The sequence below is a fragment of the Pseudopodoces humilis genome, chromosome 19 (assembly GCF_049639895.1).
Source record: "Pseudopodoces humilis isolate 2021_Gansu_Grassland_sample_001 chromosome 19, ASM4963989v1, whole genome shotgun sequence".
Taxonomy (NCBI): Eukaryota; Metazoa; Chordata; class Aves; order Passeriformes; family Paridae; genus Pseudopodoces; species Pseudopodoces humilis.
In genome coordinates, this window is record NC_142218.1 from 248,043 (window position 1) to 265,198 (window position 17,156).

The 17,156-nt window shown below is 41.1% G+C and overlaps 1 protein-coding gene across 1 annotated transcript in view; it reads right to left on the reverse strand.

The window, feature by feature from the left end:
- CPNE1 (copine 1) overlaps positions 1 to 17,156 on the reverse strand; it is an 84,483-nt gene that overhangs the window by 56,529 nt on the left and 10,798 nt on the right. Inside the window, 5 exon segments of the mRNA XM_088064741.1 lie at positions 1,519 to 1,594; positions 1,813 to 1,883; positions 2,575 to 2,645; positions 2,648 to 2,750; positions 3,244 to 3,372. Of these exon segments, the coding sequence (XP_087920867.1) occupies positions 1,519 to 1,594; positions 1,813 to 1,883; positions 2,575 to 2,645; positions 2,648 to 2,750; positions 3,244 to 3,372 (450 nt within the window).

Below are 17,156 nucleotides of genomic sequence, written 5' to 3' on the forward strand. Positions count from 1 at the left end.
GACTCCTGGCAGTACAAATAATCCTGTTATCGAGGTGGATGATGTACCTACAAGCAAAGCTGGGTAACCAGTTTTCAAGGATCCAGAAATTCCTGTAGGGGGACAAAATACTGAGCAATCAGTTAATGTTACTGGTTGATACGTCCAGTCCAGCACTCCCTGGGGTGGCTGGGCATAGGTCAGAGATGGACCGTTGTTGGAGGGCTGGGCCGCTTGGAAGCTGACAGCTGCTCCTGGTTGCTGCATCTGCTGTCAGATTTGTGTCTGCACATGTTTAGCTGTCCCACATTCGAGATGAGTTTCCCCGTAAAGGCTGGCCATTCTGGTGGAACTTGAAGCTGCATAGATTAATCTTAATTTTTGAGTGGCCTAAGAACTCCCATTGAGGTTTTTCACCCCTCGGGCTAAGTCACACATTTTTACAGAGGTATCAAAGTCTCTGTCCTTAAGGGCTTTCTTCTTTATCTGTAACCAATTATGCGCATGCAAAGGGAGTAAGTGCGGGTCTTTTTTGGGACTGGGTCAAAAGGGTCCAATTCCCCTTCACTGTCAGAGTCAGTGTCCACCACATAAGTGTCCGATCCCGTCTGGCGGCTCTGGGATCGCTGGAAGTATAGCAGTGAGGCTGGAGGGGTGACCAGGCTCTATCCCTTGTGCTTATCAGGAAGGGCACGTGGAAGAGGGACAGGAAGCAGGACCTGGGCAAGCTTTGGTCTGGCACAGCTGCCAGGGCTGTCTCAGAGATAGTCTCATGAGCAGCCTCACCACCCTCCTCCCTTTTAATCATGTCCATGACCGCCCTCCAAGCAGGGAGCATTCATAGCTCTGGCTCGTGTCCAGGGAGGGTGCCCAGGTCATAGAGCTTAATGCCAACTTTAGAGGGTAAAACAGAAGAAGGGGTGGCATCGGGAAACACGTGTGACACCCATCTTAAAAGTGACTTAAAGTCTTGCTTTAGGATGGGAGCCATGTTTGCACAGAAGAGCGAGCATGGTTTCATTAATGTCTGTCTCTTCAGACACATTCCGTCCCATAGTTTCGTTACCCCAGCTCACCTGTCACATCGCAGCTGATCAGGTGATTGTGGGCCCAGATGTGGTTCTCTCACCACCACGATCGGTTCCGGGGGCGCGCCGACTGCCGCCGGCTGGGCCAGTCCTTTTCTTCACACGGTGAGCACCAATTATAGGCAAAGAAGAGAGACAGGGACAACTGATTCAGTGATAAGAATCCGATTTTATTGTGGGCTACATAAGCTAATATACCATTCTAGGAAAGCTAGTAATTGTTTACTACAATGACTGGGTTAAACATCATACAAACATACATGCATATTTCATCATTGAATCAATCTTCTCCCTGTTGCCAGGATTCAACCTTCTGGCAGTCTTCAAAGCTCTGTTTGTTCCTGCCACAGCATCCTGGCTATCAGATCTCTTATGCTAGTCAAGTCCAAAGCACTATCTGATTTCACTATACTAGAGAAGCATGCAATATAATTTCTTTTAAAATCAATACCTTTTTGTCCAAGTTTTGGGCTTCAATTTCTAAGTACACAACTCTGGTATCCTCAATCTCCTCTGCTGAAATCTGAGCCATGGAAATTTAGGGAGGGGAAAAAATGTAAACAAGAAATCACAGAGTTTTGCTTATATTTTGCCCATAAAAGAAACTGTAGTTTCTTTTAAATATCTCTCTCCTGTGTATGTGTAGTATTTGAAGATATACTGACAGGAAACCAGAAGAGCCAGTTTATGTCAGACAACATACTGAGAGAGTTTTTTCAAACAAAAACCTTACCTACCATAATACATTGTGCCCTTTCCTGCTGGTTTTCCCTGTTTCAATTCCAGTGGTCAGGTGACCAATGAGCTGGATACAACCTAAGGTTAAAAGATAGATAATAAAAATACCATGTTAGACAAAGAAGAAAGAATTACTCTTCAGGTCCAAAGTTTTCAAATTCTCATAAAAGTTCTAAAAAGATTTAAATGTGTTTCCAAGAGTGCTCCTGAATAGTCTGACAATCATCGTCTCTCACTATCCAGGAAACGGTGCCCACAAACACATCTCCAAATTTAACTTTAGCTTCCTATTTTTGCTACCTCTTAGACAGAAGAGGCATTGTCATCACAGCAGCCAAAAAGCTACTAAAACTTAAAACACTATTTAGTTTATCAAGTCTTTCTTAAATAATATGAACCCCACTTTTCTTCTCCTACCTAGCTATACAAAACCCTTCTCAGGAAATGAATCTCAAGTAGCCTTATTTCCCCTGATTTACCACCTGATGGTCACTTTGTGCAAAGGAAACTCCATGAGAACCCTCCCAAGCACCATGCTTCCTTACTCCCAAACTGCCTTTAGTTCTACAATTGTCTCCAAAGTTAAGCAATTAATTACAAAATGTGTATTTCTGACCTTTGCTTTGTCATCCAACACAATGATTTTTCTAACCATATTCAGTGGTAACACAAACAAACATGTTTAATAGTGTTTGCAAATTTGAATATGTTGAAGCCTTTGGCAAAGCAGATTTTCACTTCATTTTTCATAAAACACATCTATACATACCTATCCCAGTGTGCATTCAATCCCTCCCAGGTAGTCATCATCATTGAAATCACAGGACTTGTTATCTATCATACACTGAATTTCAGCTTCTGCACTTTCTCAAAGTAGTAGTCCACAACCAATTTCTTGCAGAATTCAGGGTCTTGGCAGTTCTTGACCTTTTCCATGGGATCTAGCTGCACAAACACAGGAGCAAAGCTGTTGACAATGAGTAAGAAGCCCATATTCTCCTACACAGCTTTTTAACCTGCACCAGGTGAACACAGGCACCAGCAGCAAGGCTACACACCCTGGACCATGCCTAGTGCTCAGTGACAAACTGGGCCAATCAATGGCTCACCGAGAAAGGAAACGACATTGAAAAACACTATTGTATGGGAAAATTCTGGAAACTAGGGAGGGAAGTGCTGAAACAATGTATTCTGGAGTGTGTGCTCTAGGGCAAGTCATACCCTTAAAGGCAAACATGCCTCCTGATGCAACTTTGCACAAACAAGTCAACAATCAAAGAAATCACTGAAGGTTTGAGTGTGGGCAATGGGACTGCTCACCAACTGTAAATCTGAATTAAGTATGCTGTGCACTTGCCAGGAAAACCTACGGGATGGAAAGGGAGACACTCGGCGTGTTTACACCCACCGGCAGCGCGCGGCCACCGGCCGCTCTTACCTCGATCCACCGACCACCGCCCGCGTCCTGCAGCAGGACGCAGAGGGGGTCCGACCTGGAGCCCGGGTCCCTGTCGAGGAGGCTCCGGCAGGACACGGGCAGCTCCACCCGGAACACGCACGCGGCCATCTGCGGGCAGAGCACAGCGTCAGACGGCCCAGGCAGGACCCCGCGCGCCCCCGGTACGGCGGGGCGGAGGCACTCGCGGGCGGGGCGGAGCTGCGGCCACCGGCGCTCCGCGGCCCCTCCCGCCCCGGGCCAGGCGGGTACGGAGGAGCGCGGAACCCCCGCGCAGCAATTGCAGCCCACCTCGCCCCGCCGCCGTCCCTCGGCTCTTGAATTCACCTATTTCTACCGGTCTCTCCCCGCTGCTCCCGCTCCCCCCAACCCCCGCAGGGGCCCTTCCCTCTGCCTCGGTGCGCGCTGCTGCCTCAGGTTTCTACAAAGGGCCGGGCCTGCTGTCCCCTCCCTGGGACCGCCTCTCACAGCCCCGCACAGGGACAGGGACCTCCGTCCCGCCAGCACCGCAGCCACCGCCCCGCGCCGAAGAGTCGCCCCACGCGGTGAAAGCACTGCCAAAGCCTCCCCTGCTCACCCACGGGAGCTACAGAGCCCCCGTGCTTTGCCATGCTGGCTTCCAAACTGTATCATCATCCCACAACCAGGGGATAACTAAATTTTATTACACATTAAGCTGCAGACGCTTCTGTTTGAGGAACAGCTATAATTCTCAAAACTTAATTAGAAAATAAGCCTTCAAGCATCAAAATATTACAGAGACTGGACAGTTTGAGGACTAGAGCTTTAAATGGGAATATTTCATAGAGAAGCTTCTTCTGAGTCTGGAAAGTAATAAAATACTTGCTTTGGCTTTTTAGTACCTACATGGCTTCTTCATACTTGCAGAGTGAATATATTTAACTCAAAGAGATGAGTTTTTATTGTACAACATTTAATCCTTTCAACATCCCAGTCAGAAATCTACCCCGGACACATGTTAAAGTAACTTAATACGCCAGTGCATGGCATTCAGATGCTCCAGAGATGGTGGCAGAACAAAACCAGCACTCAGTGAAAATTAGCAAAGCTTTAGGCAAAGACAATCATAGCTCAGCTTTCAACTAAGGTCATCATCATCACTTGGTTTAACACCAGCATATTTAAAAAAACTTGTTTGAAATAGTCTGGTGGTCAGCTGCTCTAACTACTGGCAGGAGCAATCCATTTTCCACTCAGTCGCCTTCAACCCCAAGTAAGATTCACCATGAAACCACTGACTTTAATAAATACTTTTCTCCTAAAATCACAAATCACAGGTATCAATTTTTTTCTTTACCTACAGATATCATTCCACCAGACCAGCTTTCATCTCACACAGACTCACATCTGTGCCAACAGACAACAGCACAAATTTGTTTGACACCCACTATTTGACAACAAGATTAGGACATCCAGTCTGGGCTCCTTTGCCAACATTTTGCCTCTGTTTTTCTCCACTGCAACAGAGAATTCTGTACTAACAGGAGGCACCTTTCCTTCCCACTAGAGCTCAAAGCATCAGGAGTAAAGTTAACCTCAAAGAAACAGTTCTCCATAAGCTTTAGCATCTCCAGTCAGTACTGGTTCCTTTCTGGGAAGAAAGCTCTACCGCAGATCTTAAGCTGCACACAGAACAAGCTCATACATATTTATTCCATGTTACAAAGACACCAAAGAGAAGAGTTTGAGATAGCAACTGTTAAACCACACAGTGAAGCCAGGAGGTGAAGGGACTCAACTCCTCAAACCCAATCACCTCTTATCTGTTACCTGAATATATTCTCCAGATCAGCAGCAATGAAATTATGAAAATACTCCCCCGTTTCAAAGATTTGACTTCCAGTACCCTAATACCCAGAAGGCTGTCTCATCTGATTGTTTTAAATTTAGTAATGGATTTCCCTTGAACTATAGCCCAGATGTTCTGCTGACTACTGGGGACATTACAAACTACAAGGGATCCTCTCCCACTAAATCCTCCTGCTCCATCAGGTGATCACAGAGCACTCACTGATGCACATAGATGCACTGATGCACCAAGACACAACAGAGCACAAGGAGGCCAGCTGTTAGGAGTGGCTGAGCAGGAACTGTTCTAACTGGCTGTATGTCCTTCATCACCAATTTGGGGGATAACAAGAAAGCAGGTTTAACAACTACAGACTAAATCCTTATGAAGAGGGAGAGCTCCTTAACAAAAGCCAATAAAAAAAAAAAAACAAACTGAAAACACCAGCCTCAGCCAGCAATTATTTATAGACTACTGCCTATGGATTCCTCAAAGAGCCCACACAACCTTCTTTTCACTTCATAGCTACTCAAACATACTGTATGGTGTTCTCCAGTATCAGTCCACTCCATGAATAGCAGCAGAAGGAAATCCAGGTCACAGACATCCAGCAGCAAGAGCAACAAGCAGTTGGTCTGCTAAGATACAGCATCCATTTCAGCCAAGCCTGAAGACCTGCTTAGCCCCCAGGTACGCGACTTTGCAGAGTTACCATGCTCATGCAGTTAACTGAGCAGCACAAATCTCTGGAAATCTGCCTGCATTTGAAAAGCTTAGAAAGATCAAAAGCTTAACATATTTTCATCCTCAAACACACATATATTAAAAAAAACAAACAAAAAAAAAACCAAAACAAATCCAAACCTGAATGGGAAGAAAAAATAGTGAAGTTCCTCACCAATTAGAAAAACTAGCTCCAATTTGATTTTTTAACACGATTTTATTATGATAATATTGGCTCAAATTTTTTCTTTTCCTCCATAAAGTAAGATTTCTGGAATTCACTTTCATTTCTCATAGTCAACTATAGTGATTGCATCTCTCTTTCTATAAAAAAGTGAATAGTTTATGTGAAATATATAAGCTGACTTTCATCTCCACTTCTCTCTATAGAGTCCCAGTTCCTTTCCTCAAAGAGAACTGACAATTTCAAAAGTTTTAAAAATGCCACCAATTAGTGCTTGGACTTCAAACCACGCCACACCTAACACAACCCCCCACCCTGTTCCTCTTTAAGCAGGAGCCTATGATGCTTTCTCTGATTTGCACTTCCACACAATGCTGTAATATCATCTTGGCATTTCATTACTCCAAGCTGCCTAGCTGGCCGTGCCAGCTCGCTGCAAGGGACAGGCACTACAGCATCACCCAGCGCTGACACTGTTGGAGCAGTAACACTTCACCACTTACCAGTGCTGTGCAATAGACACATGATCATAGAACAATCTTATAGTAGTTACTAAGCTCAAACAGTGCACAAAGGCTCTGATCTCAAGCTAAGCATACAGTTTGCTGCAATTGCACTGAAAGAACTTGGGGGTTTATTATTTTTATTAACAGCCTTCCTTTTTTTTCTCAGCATGCATTCAAGAACATCAATTGTATTCAGCTTGCAGACTGGAATCAACATTTCAAAACCACATTTCATGTTGTTTCACCAAATTTTCACAGAGCATACTATTTATAGCCATTCATACACACAAAATAAACTTAGTTTTTAGACTTGCAACAGTATTTATAATGACAGTATTATTTACATTTGTTGAAACACTCAAATTTTTCCAACAGTTTCAGAAATTCTAAAATGCACTGTTTTCCTATTTTCCCCCTCACAACCACCCCTGTTAACTAATATTGATGTCTACTACTTGAACCTTCTGGTTTACAGAAGACAGTAGATATTTCCAAAGCAAAACCAGCAGCTAAAGCAAACTATTTCCCACAAAGTTACCACATTTCATTTATAAAGGATTTATTAAACATTGATCCTGATCAGCTTGCAATAATGAGTTTAACAATCTCCAACTGCCACTAGTACATTAAAGTACAGCACGGTCTGGAAGTCTCCAAACTGATCTAACCACAGAAATTCAGAATACCAAGTGAAAATAAACTCCAAAAGCAGTAGTAAATTCAAACTCTCTTTAAACTACAGAAAACAGAGCTACTTGGTACATCCCATTATGTGGTTTCAAACAAAAAGGCAATGTAAGCAAGCCACTAGGTAAGTGCTGTTGCTTGAAAGAGCTTGTAAAATACAGCTGAGGTTGTGCTACACCCCCATGATCAACAGTTATATGGACAATAGCCACAAACATCTGATCCACTGCTCCCACAACCCGGGGATCCTACTGGTGAGATGCATCGCCTGTCAAGTTTCATCTTGAGCCAAATTCTGTACACTCCCTCACGGGAAGAGTTTCTAACATACAGCTTCAGATCCATCAGGTACCTCTAATTTTTGCTCTTGTTTAGAACTGCACATGATATAATGCCACATTTTGAAGAGAAAAAATACATCACCCATGTTACCCCTACCAACAGTAGAACAAAACACTATCCATGGAAATCTGCAAGATCCCAAGCACATACTCCAGAGAAGAGTCCAGATGTCATTCCCACTTGTTCAAGTAAAACACAGAATAGCTCCATACTAAGTACACTTTAAGAAGTGCTCAGACAACCAAACTAAGGTCTAGTTTAAAAGGTCATAATCGTTTTTACTATGCATACCAGCTTTTCCCTGTAGATGATCATAAACTCCAACAGCTATACAATACATATGAAAAGATACATCTCAACTTTTCAATAGAGCTCTTCTACACTGAAATGAAGTATAGCCGTAAAAAGTTGGTCCTAAGTAATCAAACCAAGATGAAAAATAAAAAGCTGTTTTCTAGGAAAATCACATAGGACATCAAAGCTACACTCTCAGAAGAATAATCAACTACCTGATTCTTTCTGGGATTTCATATAAGCACTTCAGAACTTCCAACCTTTTTCACATTTCTGCAGAAAAAGCAACTTCCTCCCACACAGAAAAGAACACATTCCAGCATAAAGAAAATCAACACACTGACAAGTCTGTAATATTAAATTTATTATTCCTCTAGTAACTGAGCTTAACCAAAGCTTAAAGCAAGTCCATTGAAAGAAGAAGGCACTATACACTTATGGCTGAAGAAAACTTCAAACCAAGAGTGATTCAAAGCTTTAACTGTCCCAGTTCACAGCTTTGGAGGGTCTTGCATTTCCCCAAAATGCCACATATGGTTGCCTGAAGCATAAATAAACTCCTCTTTACTTATCCCTCCTGTATGAGTGCCACCACTCCTCTTTACTTATCCCTCCTGTATGAGTGCCACCACTAAAAGTCAACTAAGGATCAAGTACTGGATACTCTAAGGTGAGAATTACTGAATGACACAGCTTGTTTTATACGCTTCCAACCCTCAGTAAACCTGAAGGCCAGAGGTTCCTCTTCAGGATGGAAGGATGAGGTGAAGACAGCAACCACTGGACAAGGGGCATTGTGATCACCCCTGTGTGGCAGCTCACAGAACCCACAGTCACCGAGAGGACAAGAAAAATCTAATAACTTCATGGCATCAAACACCATCAGCAGTATTTTTAGCAGTGCCAGGAGGTGGTATCTTCTTGAGAGAAAATGGTAGCACTATCACTGAATATAGCCTTGTGAGTCAGCCTGCTTTTGCCACTCCGCATAAAACAAAATATAAGCAAGGATTCAGCCCAAGAACACCTGTTACACCAAGAACATTATTAAATACTGTACAAAATACCCAACCAGCTCTATTTCAGTGTACACCAAATTTTACACATTAATTTAACATCTTGTTTAACTCAAACTTGAAACTTTAATGCATATGCTCCAGGACAACTGATTTCCAAAGAATTTACTCTGTGCTGGACTGGCCACAACTCCTGTTACATTCTGCTTACAAACCCAGCACAAATGTCAGCAATCATGCCAGCAGAATGCCCCTACTGCAATTTTCGTCATCTTGGCCTTTTGCTATCCAACAACTCAAGAAATTAACCCATGTAGCACAGCATCTCTGTTAATTAATCTTGCACTTATCAAAAACCTGACCCCTTCCCCTTGTCTCTTGCTTAGTTTAATCCCGCATCTTCCAGTTATCACCCAAATTTCTTCAAAGCTCCTTCTCTCTTTTTGTGCTGTGATCCCAAAATATGCAGACCAGCAGAAGTAATGCTTTCTCTTATTATTAGTTCAATTTTGAGAGGGCAGACTATTACATTTTGGGTTTTGATATTACAAAGCTGATCCTGGTACTGAGGGTCAGGATCACTTCCCTAACGTGTTATCAAAATCAGTTATAATTCGATCCTTCTTTCCTGAACACCATAAAGCTCTAAAATAAATCGTATAGCTAGGTTTTAACACCAGATGGACTAAATTGCATCTTTAGTTTAAACTGAGACTATGGGAATCTAATGAGAAGGACCACAGTCCACAAATTATTAGTAAATAAAGGCCTTTTCCATCACTCCAGCTCTTCCATGGGCCACAGAGCCTCATCCCACAGCCCTAAATGCTCTGCAGAAAACAATGGCTGCAATTTTTTCATTTCATTATTTCTGGCAGTTTGCAGTGGGGATGCAAGTGCGTTAAGACCACTATTGCTACAGGCAGGGAATAAATCAGTACTTTCCACACTGTGTTCCAAGCTGTCACCATACATACAAGGGGTTAATTAATTAAATTTGACATATAACCTGAAACAAAAGGCATCTCCTAACTGTTATGAAGGAAAGAAAATGGTGAATACTATGAAAAACAGCTTTCTAAACAAACCGCTGTCAACTTGATTCAGTCCTGGTAAAGAGTGTCCATGGTTCATCAGACAGCCTTAATTCCAGGGATAAGAACTCCCAGGGAGGACAGACACTTTTCCTCCAGGGTGAAGTGGAGGCTGTGCTGATGCTGAAACTCTGAGCCATGACCAAGGGTAAGACCCCCCAGCCCAGCCCCTACGCTCAGAACTGGACTGCAGATCTCATCAAACGCTTTATTGACTACTGCACACCTATGGGCCTGTTGAACACGCAGGAAGGTACAACCTGGCTCTAATTCACTGAGTTGTCTCCACATTAACCCAGAAGCTCCAGTATCACCACAAAAATGGGGGGGGGGGGGGAGGGGAGGGATGGTGTGTCCAAAGTCAGCCGATGGGTACAAGCTCTGACAACCCAACCTCAAAAAGCTGGAAACTGACTGAGGAGGCAAAGCTCCCATTTATAACAACAAAAATAACAAGCTTAGAACAATAAAGCAAAAAAAACCCCAAACCAAGCAAAAAAAAAAAACAAAAACCAAAAAAACAACAACAAAAAAATAAACCAAGAAAGAAAAAAAAATCAAAGCAAGCTGAAACAAAGCACAATCACAAATGGCATAGTAATTTCCAGTAAAAAATGGAAACAAGAACTTCAATCAGTTCACCCTCTTTACTGCAGTTCCCCTCACCCAAGAGTCAAGTCCCAGCTTCTGGGATGTAGAAGCACCTTCTACAAATACATCTTTGCACCTGTACAGTGTTCACTGTTAACATGTACAGGACCAATATACCCCTTAATCATGACCAATAAACTGAAAGAAACACTCATGCCTGCCTTCACTATAGATATATTCTCCACTTTTCTGAGAAATAAGAAACTGATAGGTCAAAACTGAAACTATTTCAAATACTAGTTTGGGACATATTAAATTATAAAGTTACAAATTAACACCTGGACTTAAGCAAAACCTATTACAAAAACTCTTCATGCAAAGACATATTTCAAAAGTTCTTCATAGTATTTAATAGTAGAATATCAAAACCCATTTCCTTGAAAAACTAATTTAACACAGGCTAGGGCTTTGGAGTCAGTCGCTGAACTTAAACTACAATAGTCACCGCAATCCTAGAAGTGTTCACTGGCTCCTCCCACCAAGTAAGATTTTTTTTCCCCATTCCTTTCATATTTATTTAGCTGCTTTTTCTTTCCCCTCACCGTGATTCTCAAGTATTTATTACTGAAACCCGAAGAACAACTGAATTGAAAAACAGACTTAACATCTCAACCACACAGATCTTTGTAACAATTCCAAATGTATTTTACATTGGAAATCATATTTGACTTTCTCCAGTAAGGTCTTGTTCTTTCCCTTAAACTCCAGCCAGCTATTTCTACTTCAGGCCTATACATTCTGTCCCATTCCCCAGGTAAATCCAGCTGTCTATTACTCAATCTTCTGTTTTTACATCCAAACTCCTTAAGCTGAGATCTAAGACTACACCATATTCCTTTTCTTTGGTTCTTCAACTACACTGCAGTTACACCACCAAGTACCTCCACACACCACTTCTTACTTACACGCACCCATGATTTTTAAAGTGATTCCTCAGCATTCATTCTGCTTTCCCCTTCACAACCTCTACCCTTCCCAAACTCTGGAAATCTAAACTATAATACTACTACCCTGTAGTTATACTACATAGATATAATTTTACCCATTCCTGGAAAACTAGACGTGGTGACTTCAAGGCAGAAACTCAGCAAAGTTCATCTATCTAGACTAGTCTGTACTGTGTGAACAGCATGAGTTCAAATTAAGACTTCAAATATAAATATGCCAGCAATATATTTTACTGATCTTTCCTATTTTATCAAATTTGCATGAAGAATTTTGGAGGCAACATTGTACCAACAGCCACTTAATCAATGAAAAGCTTGTCATACCTTTTTTTTTTTTTATTGCACTTGTTGAATCATCACCAAAAAAGACTGAAATACTACAGAGGAATTCTTGGCACTGTTCTCCGTCATCCTGCAGTTATTACGGCACAATGACAACTCTTGGCTAAAAAATTAGTAAGGACATAAAGCAGAAGTGCAGAAGAAACCTTTCAATTTCTCACACTTTAAGAACCACATTACCCCTTCACACTATGGAAGTCAGGCTTTCTTCTTTATGGACTTTAATATTGAATGTAGCTCATCTGGAAGAAATCACAAACCTTAATATTAGTTCTGCAGTACTCCCAGGAAACTGATTTCTTTGATGTATTCATTGCAAGTTCAGCCTAATTGTCAACACTCTTTTAGTTCTGCTTTTTAGTGTATGCTTCCTTTTAAGACAGAGATTCACACTGATACTACTTTTCTGTCACTAATTATTACCACCTATAGTATGAACATCTTAACTTCTCCATCCTAATCTGTTGCAAAATAAAGACACTTCAAAACAAACAAAAAAAAACCTAAAAAACCCAAACACCACAAAAGCCTGACATTAAGGAGGTAGAATAAAGGGAAGATATGGGAAGAGATTTTAAAAGTTGTTTGTTCTCTCACCCATCCAGACTAACAACAGAACAATTTAATAGCCACAAACACCAAACAGACCTCATGTTCCATTTCTGTTCTGTTGCAGATCCAACTTCTCCTGCCAGTGAACCTTCACAAAAGCACAAACCCATTACAACAGGGGGTTCAAGCCACTCCGTTTGTGTCAGAGACAAGTGGGCCAAAATGATCACACAATCTTCCTGCATTAAAGGAGATTACACAAATACAGGCTGACAGCTATTTCTTCAAGTGCTCTTCCATGCCTGCTATCCACAGTACACACACTGTAATAGTTTCCAATCTATATCCTGAAGAAGTCTGTTGTCATTAGGTTTGAATTTGCTACAAAGGTGTTCCACACCCTTGAGAAAACACATCTCTGCAAGCCAAGCACCTGAAAAACCCTACAACTCCCATCAGGGACCATCTTTCCTTTCTCAAAGTGAAATTAACAGTTTCAACAAACTTTTATGAAATATGACTGAACTCAGACAGACAAAACTCTCCAAGCAAAAATCTCTGATGAAAAACCTGGAGTAAATTTAACAGCCACAAAAGAATGAAATAAATTACATTCACTTTCAGCAGAGAGACTTGGAGTTACCACCATTAGGTGAAAGCAAGCTTGGGTTACAAACTGCAGAGCATTACCTGTTTTAACCAGGCAGCAGTCAGGACAAACAACAGACTGATTTGGCACCAGTCATTTGTCTATCACAGATTCAGAGCTTTTATGTGAACCTAATGAAGTAGCAGGGGGATTTGGAAAGCACAAAAAGATTGAAAGAATCTCTGTGAGCTGCCTAAAAAAATTTAAAAAAACAGGCTCTTCCTACCTGAACTACTTCTTCAAACCTAACAAGACAGAGAAAAAGGTTGTACTACATTGCCGTACCATGGCCAGCACAGAACAATTAGAGGGATTCCTCTCACCTTTCATAAAAACAAAATTAAGTGATCCTATGGTTATATTCATTCCAGTCACTGCAGTGAAATAGCTGGTATTTCATAGAGATACATCATCTGCAGATTAGTTAGGATTCATTGTACATTCACTTAATATTTAGTTTAAAACTAAGTATTTTAGGTTTCAGAAAACTTACTGTTGTTTCTGCTTGAAGCCGTTTTTAGACCTAACTAATGACAAAATTTAATACAAAAAGTAACACAAGCTATCATGCAGAAGGAAAAGACTACAGTCTTCTGTTCCTGGAGACATTAAAGTAGCCAAATACTTCATTCAAAGAAGCAGCATAATATAGTGCATATGCTGCAAGGAAGAAATGCCATTTGGGTTATTGTCTTAACAAAACTACACTGTCAGTTACCCAAAGGGAGGTCTAAGCGTCCACATGACAAAAAAAAATGCCTTCAAAAAATTCAGGACATTTGTGCATTAGGTCATGGTGCTGTGCATGCAACTTTCCACATATACTTGAAAGGGTTTTTTAAGAGATGCATCCAGTTAAAATACGCACACTGACCAAAGTGATAACAATTACAGTTGTCTTTATAACACTTTAAAAAGACTTACCATCAAAAACTATTCTGATTTACAACGTAAGAAAACATAAGACTCTGCAGAGCTCAGGTTTAGTAACAGCAATTCTTTTAGATCAATTACCTATCTCATACATTCTATCATAAGAGCTGAATTTAAATTTCAGATCAGTTTAAGAATTTAAGTATTTAGTCACTGTTTTGTTGTGCTCTTTTTCACACAAACTCAGTGTTGAAATTTTTGAACCCATGTAAATTCTTCATTAGATATGGGCAGCACTTGGTTGTTTTCACTGTAGCTAAAGCATGACAGCTTGACCTCAACCTTTCAATTTCTCCCCTAATGTCCCATCTCTGATGATAAAGCTGAAGTTCCCCTAAAGTGAGGATGAAAACATTCTGCCACTGGTATACCAGTTACTGGGAGACAAATTAGCCATACCACCACCACTCTGCACACATACCTCCCGAAAGCACTCAAGTCTGTATTTCAACAGATCTCTAAGTGCTATTAAAAACACTCTTAAGTATTTACGTAAGACTGGATCTGCAACACAGAAAACTGGCTCTGCAGTAATGCTGGAATGGGGGAACCCTAGGCAGATGAATTTGTGCTATTTAAAAACTCTGCCTCCCCTCCTTAAGGGACAGGGTTTCCCATACATTCAGACAGTGAACTGCCAGTGTCTAATGTTACTTTAATTAGCCTCCTCATTTTTATAGCTGGTTGCACTAGTGTTGCTCAAACACACATGGTTTATAAATTCTACCCTTGTATTAGAAACATTTGCCCAATAATGAAAAAGTATTGACAATATCATTTTCACTTTAGAGCTGAGCTTCCTGTTCAAACAAGCAAAGGCTTTCCACAATCCATATCCATCCTCCCATCAAAACAAGTAGCAACACTTTGGTTATACTGCTGAAAACAAAGAAGTTTCATAAAAAGCTCATTGAGAAGCACATTCTGGCAAATGCCACCACAGCAAGGCCACTAAACAAATGAGTGCTACAGAGGTTTTAAATTTTACTGACAGAGATCCTATGAATTTCATCTTAAAAGGCACTCAACCAAAATTATCTAAAAGGAACTCTTGAACTAGTTTAGGTTCTGACTGTATCACTATTTTACTCCCCAAGTGACTAGAAAGCGTTTCTAAGCTTTCTACTTCACACAGAGAAGTGCTACCTCCACATATTCACATTCAATGAAAAATAGTTGACATTGAACTATTTGTTCCAAACTCTGAAATTGCTTGCTGGAAGTTCCACCTTCCTTCAGATGGTCGGAAATCAGAGCCATACAATCCAACTGATTCCTTGTTCAACAATACCGTAACTACAACATGAAGAGTCACCAGCCTTCCTAAAGTAGTGACCAGTCCAAAAGGCCAGGTTATGCCACAGTTTTAGGCAAGATTAATTCCTACTTACCCTGTGCAAGCCTTACAAGTCCTTACCTTTTGGTTTTAAACTTCACAGGGAAATTAAATTACACTCCCGTGTACTGTGCACCGTAAGGGCAATCCCCAGTCTAGGCTGTGAAGTTCTTCCTGGCTATTACCTATGATTAACCAGGTCTAATTCACTGGTGACTCACAGTGAAACAACCCAAAAGTTGAGAAAAATGGTGAAGCTGGTATAAGAATAGCAAATACAGAGTTACAAACTGATTTTGTGTAAGTCAGACTAATGCTAAAAGAAAACACATTCCCTGTTTCTGAAAGCTTACCTAAATGTATTTGGGAAGCAACTAGTAAGACCATTTGAATTTCAGGCTGTAGATACAAGAACACACAAAAAAGATAGCCGCAAAGGAGTAAGCTTCGCCTCTGCAGAAGCAGTAAAGGAACTCAGGTAGAAGTTCAACTCATCTGGCTAATTCTTTCTGAAGCTGCCATGCTGTGAATACACAAAACAACCCAGAATGGTAACAAAGTAATCTGCACAGAAGTGAATACCAGCAAGCCAAAGGAGTCACAGCCAAATCATGACACTCATGTTCAGGCTGGAGCTACCAAAAAGGAACACTTTTAGGGCTGCTTTTTATCCATTTGGTGTTTATAGCCAGGAGTAAAAAGCATCCAGGTCAGGGAGGTGGGAAACACTCCCTGTACAAACAACCAAACATTCCCCATAGTAACAAAGCTCCAAGAAAATTACTAACAACGTCATCTGTATAGAAAACTAGGCACAGTTAGACCTACCTGATCATGAGATAGGGAAAGAGGTTGATTTCAGTACACAGCCACAAATCAATGTGTATACTACCAACCAACAGGTTTTCATTCCATGGAAAATCCAGACTGTGGAAAAAACAAATCTTTGAACTGCAATCACATTCTCACTGCCAAAAACAGATAGGAAGAGAACACTTTGAGGTTAACTCTTCCTGCAGAAGCATTAAACAGTTTCCCTTTCTCTCCCTCTGTACACAAACTCCAGCTCAGTTTTCCCAAAGCTGTGAAAAAAAGCATACAGCCACAAGGAGCAGCAAGGAGCATCAGCAAACCTGGAAAAGAGCAAACACAACCAAATGTGTTTGGTGATTCTGCCTCCAGGTCAAAGCAGAGTTTATGAAAAACCTTACAGAAACAGAATTTAGCATCTCATTTTCTTTTCAGAGACATGCACACCTAAAGCAGCAAACTGACATGAAACTAAGTTGTGTATTTCCCTCAACTCCAACTGTTTCCTAATAATTATGTCCAGTTTCAAAACTGCTTCTTTCCAAACAATTACCAAATATAGCAACTAGTTGTTTTCTTGCACTAGAGTCTATACTGAACAGGAACTGCAATCCTTTGTTTCAGGGTCTAATCCATGTATCTGAATAATGAACCCAAACCAGCTGCTCTCAAACAGTGGTCCACTGGCCAACCAAAGGTTTTAAATCGTCCATAATACATAGTAGTTTCAGTTCTGCAGATCAGAAGGCCAATACAGTTCAGTGCTGCTGAACAACCCGCCAAGGGTTAAGAGCACTTGTTATAGGAAACAGCAACTTTGGAACCACCACATCAGAGGACTGAGGAGAAACAAAATAAAGAAACCACAAGCATTTACATTTAATGCACCACTGGTGTGCCTAGAAACTGGAAACATACTCTTTTACAGAGTCTACAGTCTTCAGCACTCCAAAATACTCTAAGCAAAACAAGCTGCTGATTTCATAGAGTATAGGCAATGATTTTAAGGACAGAATGAG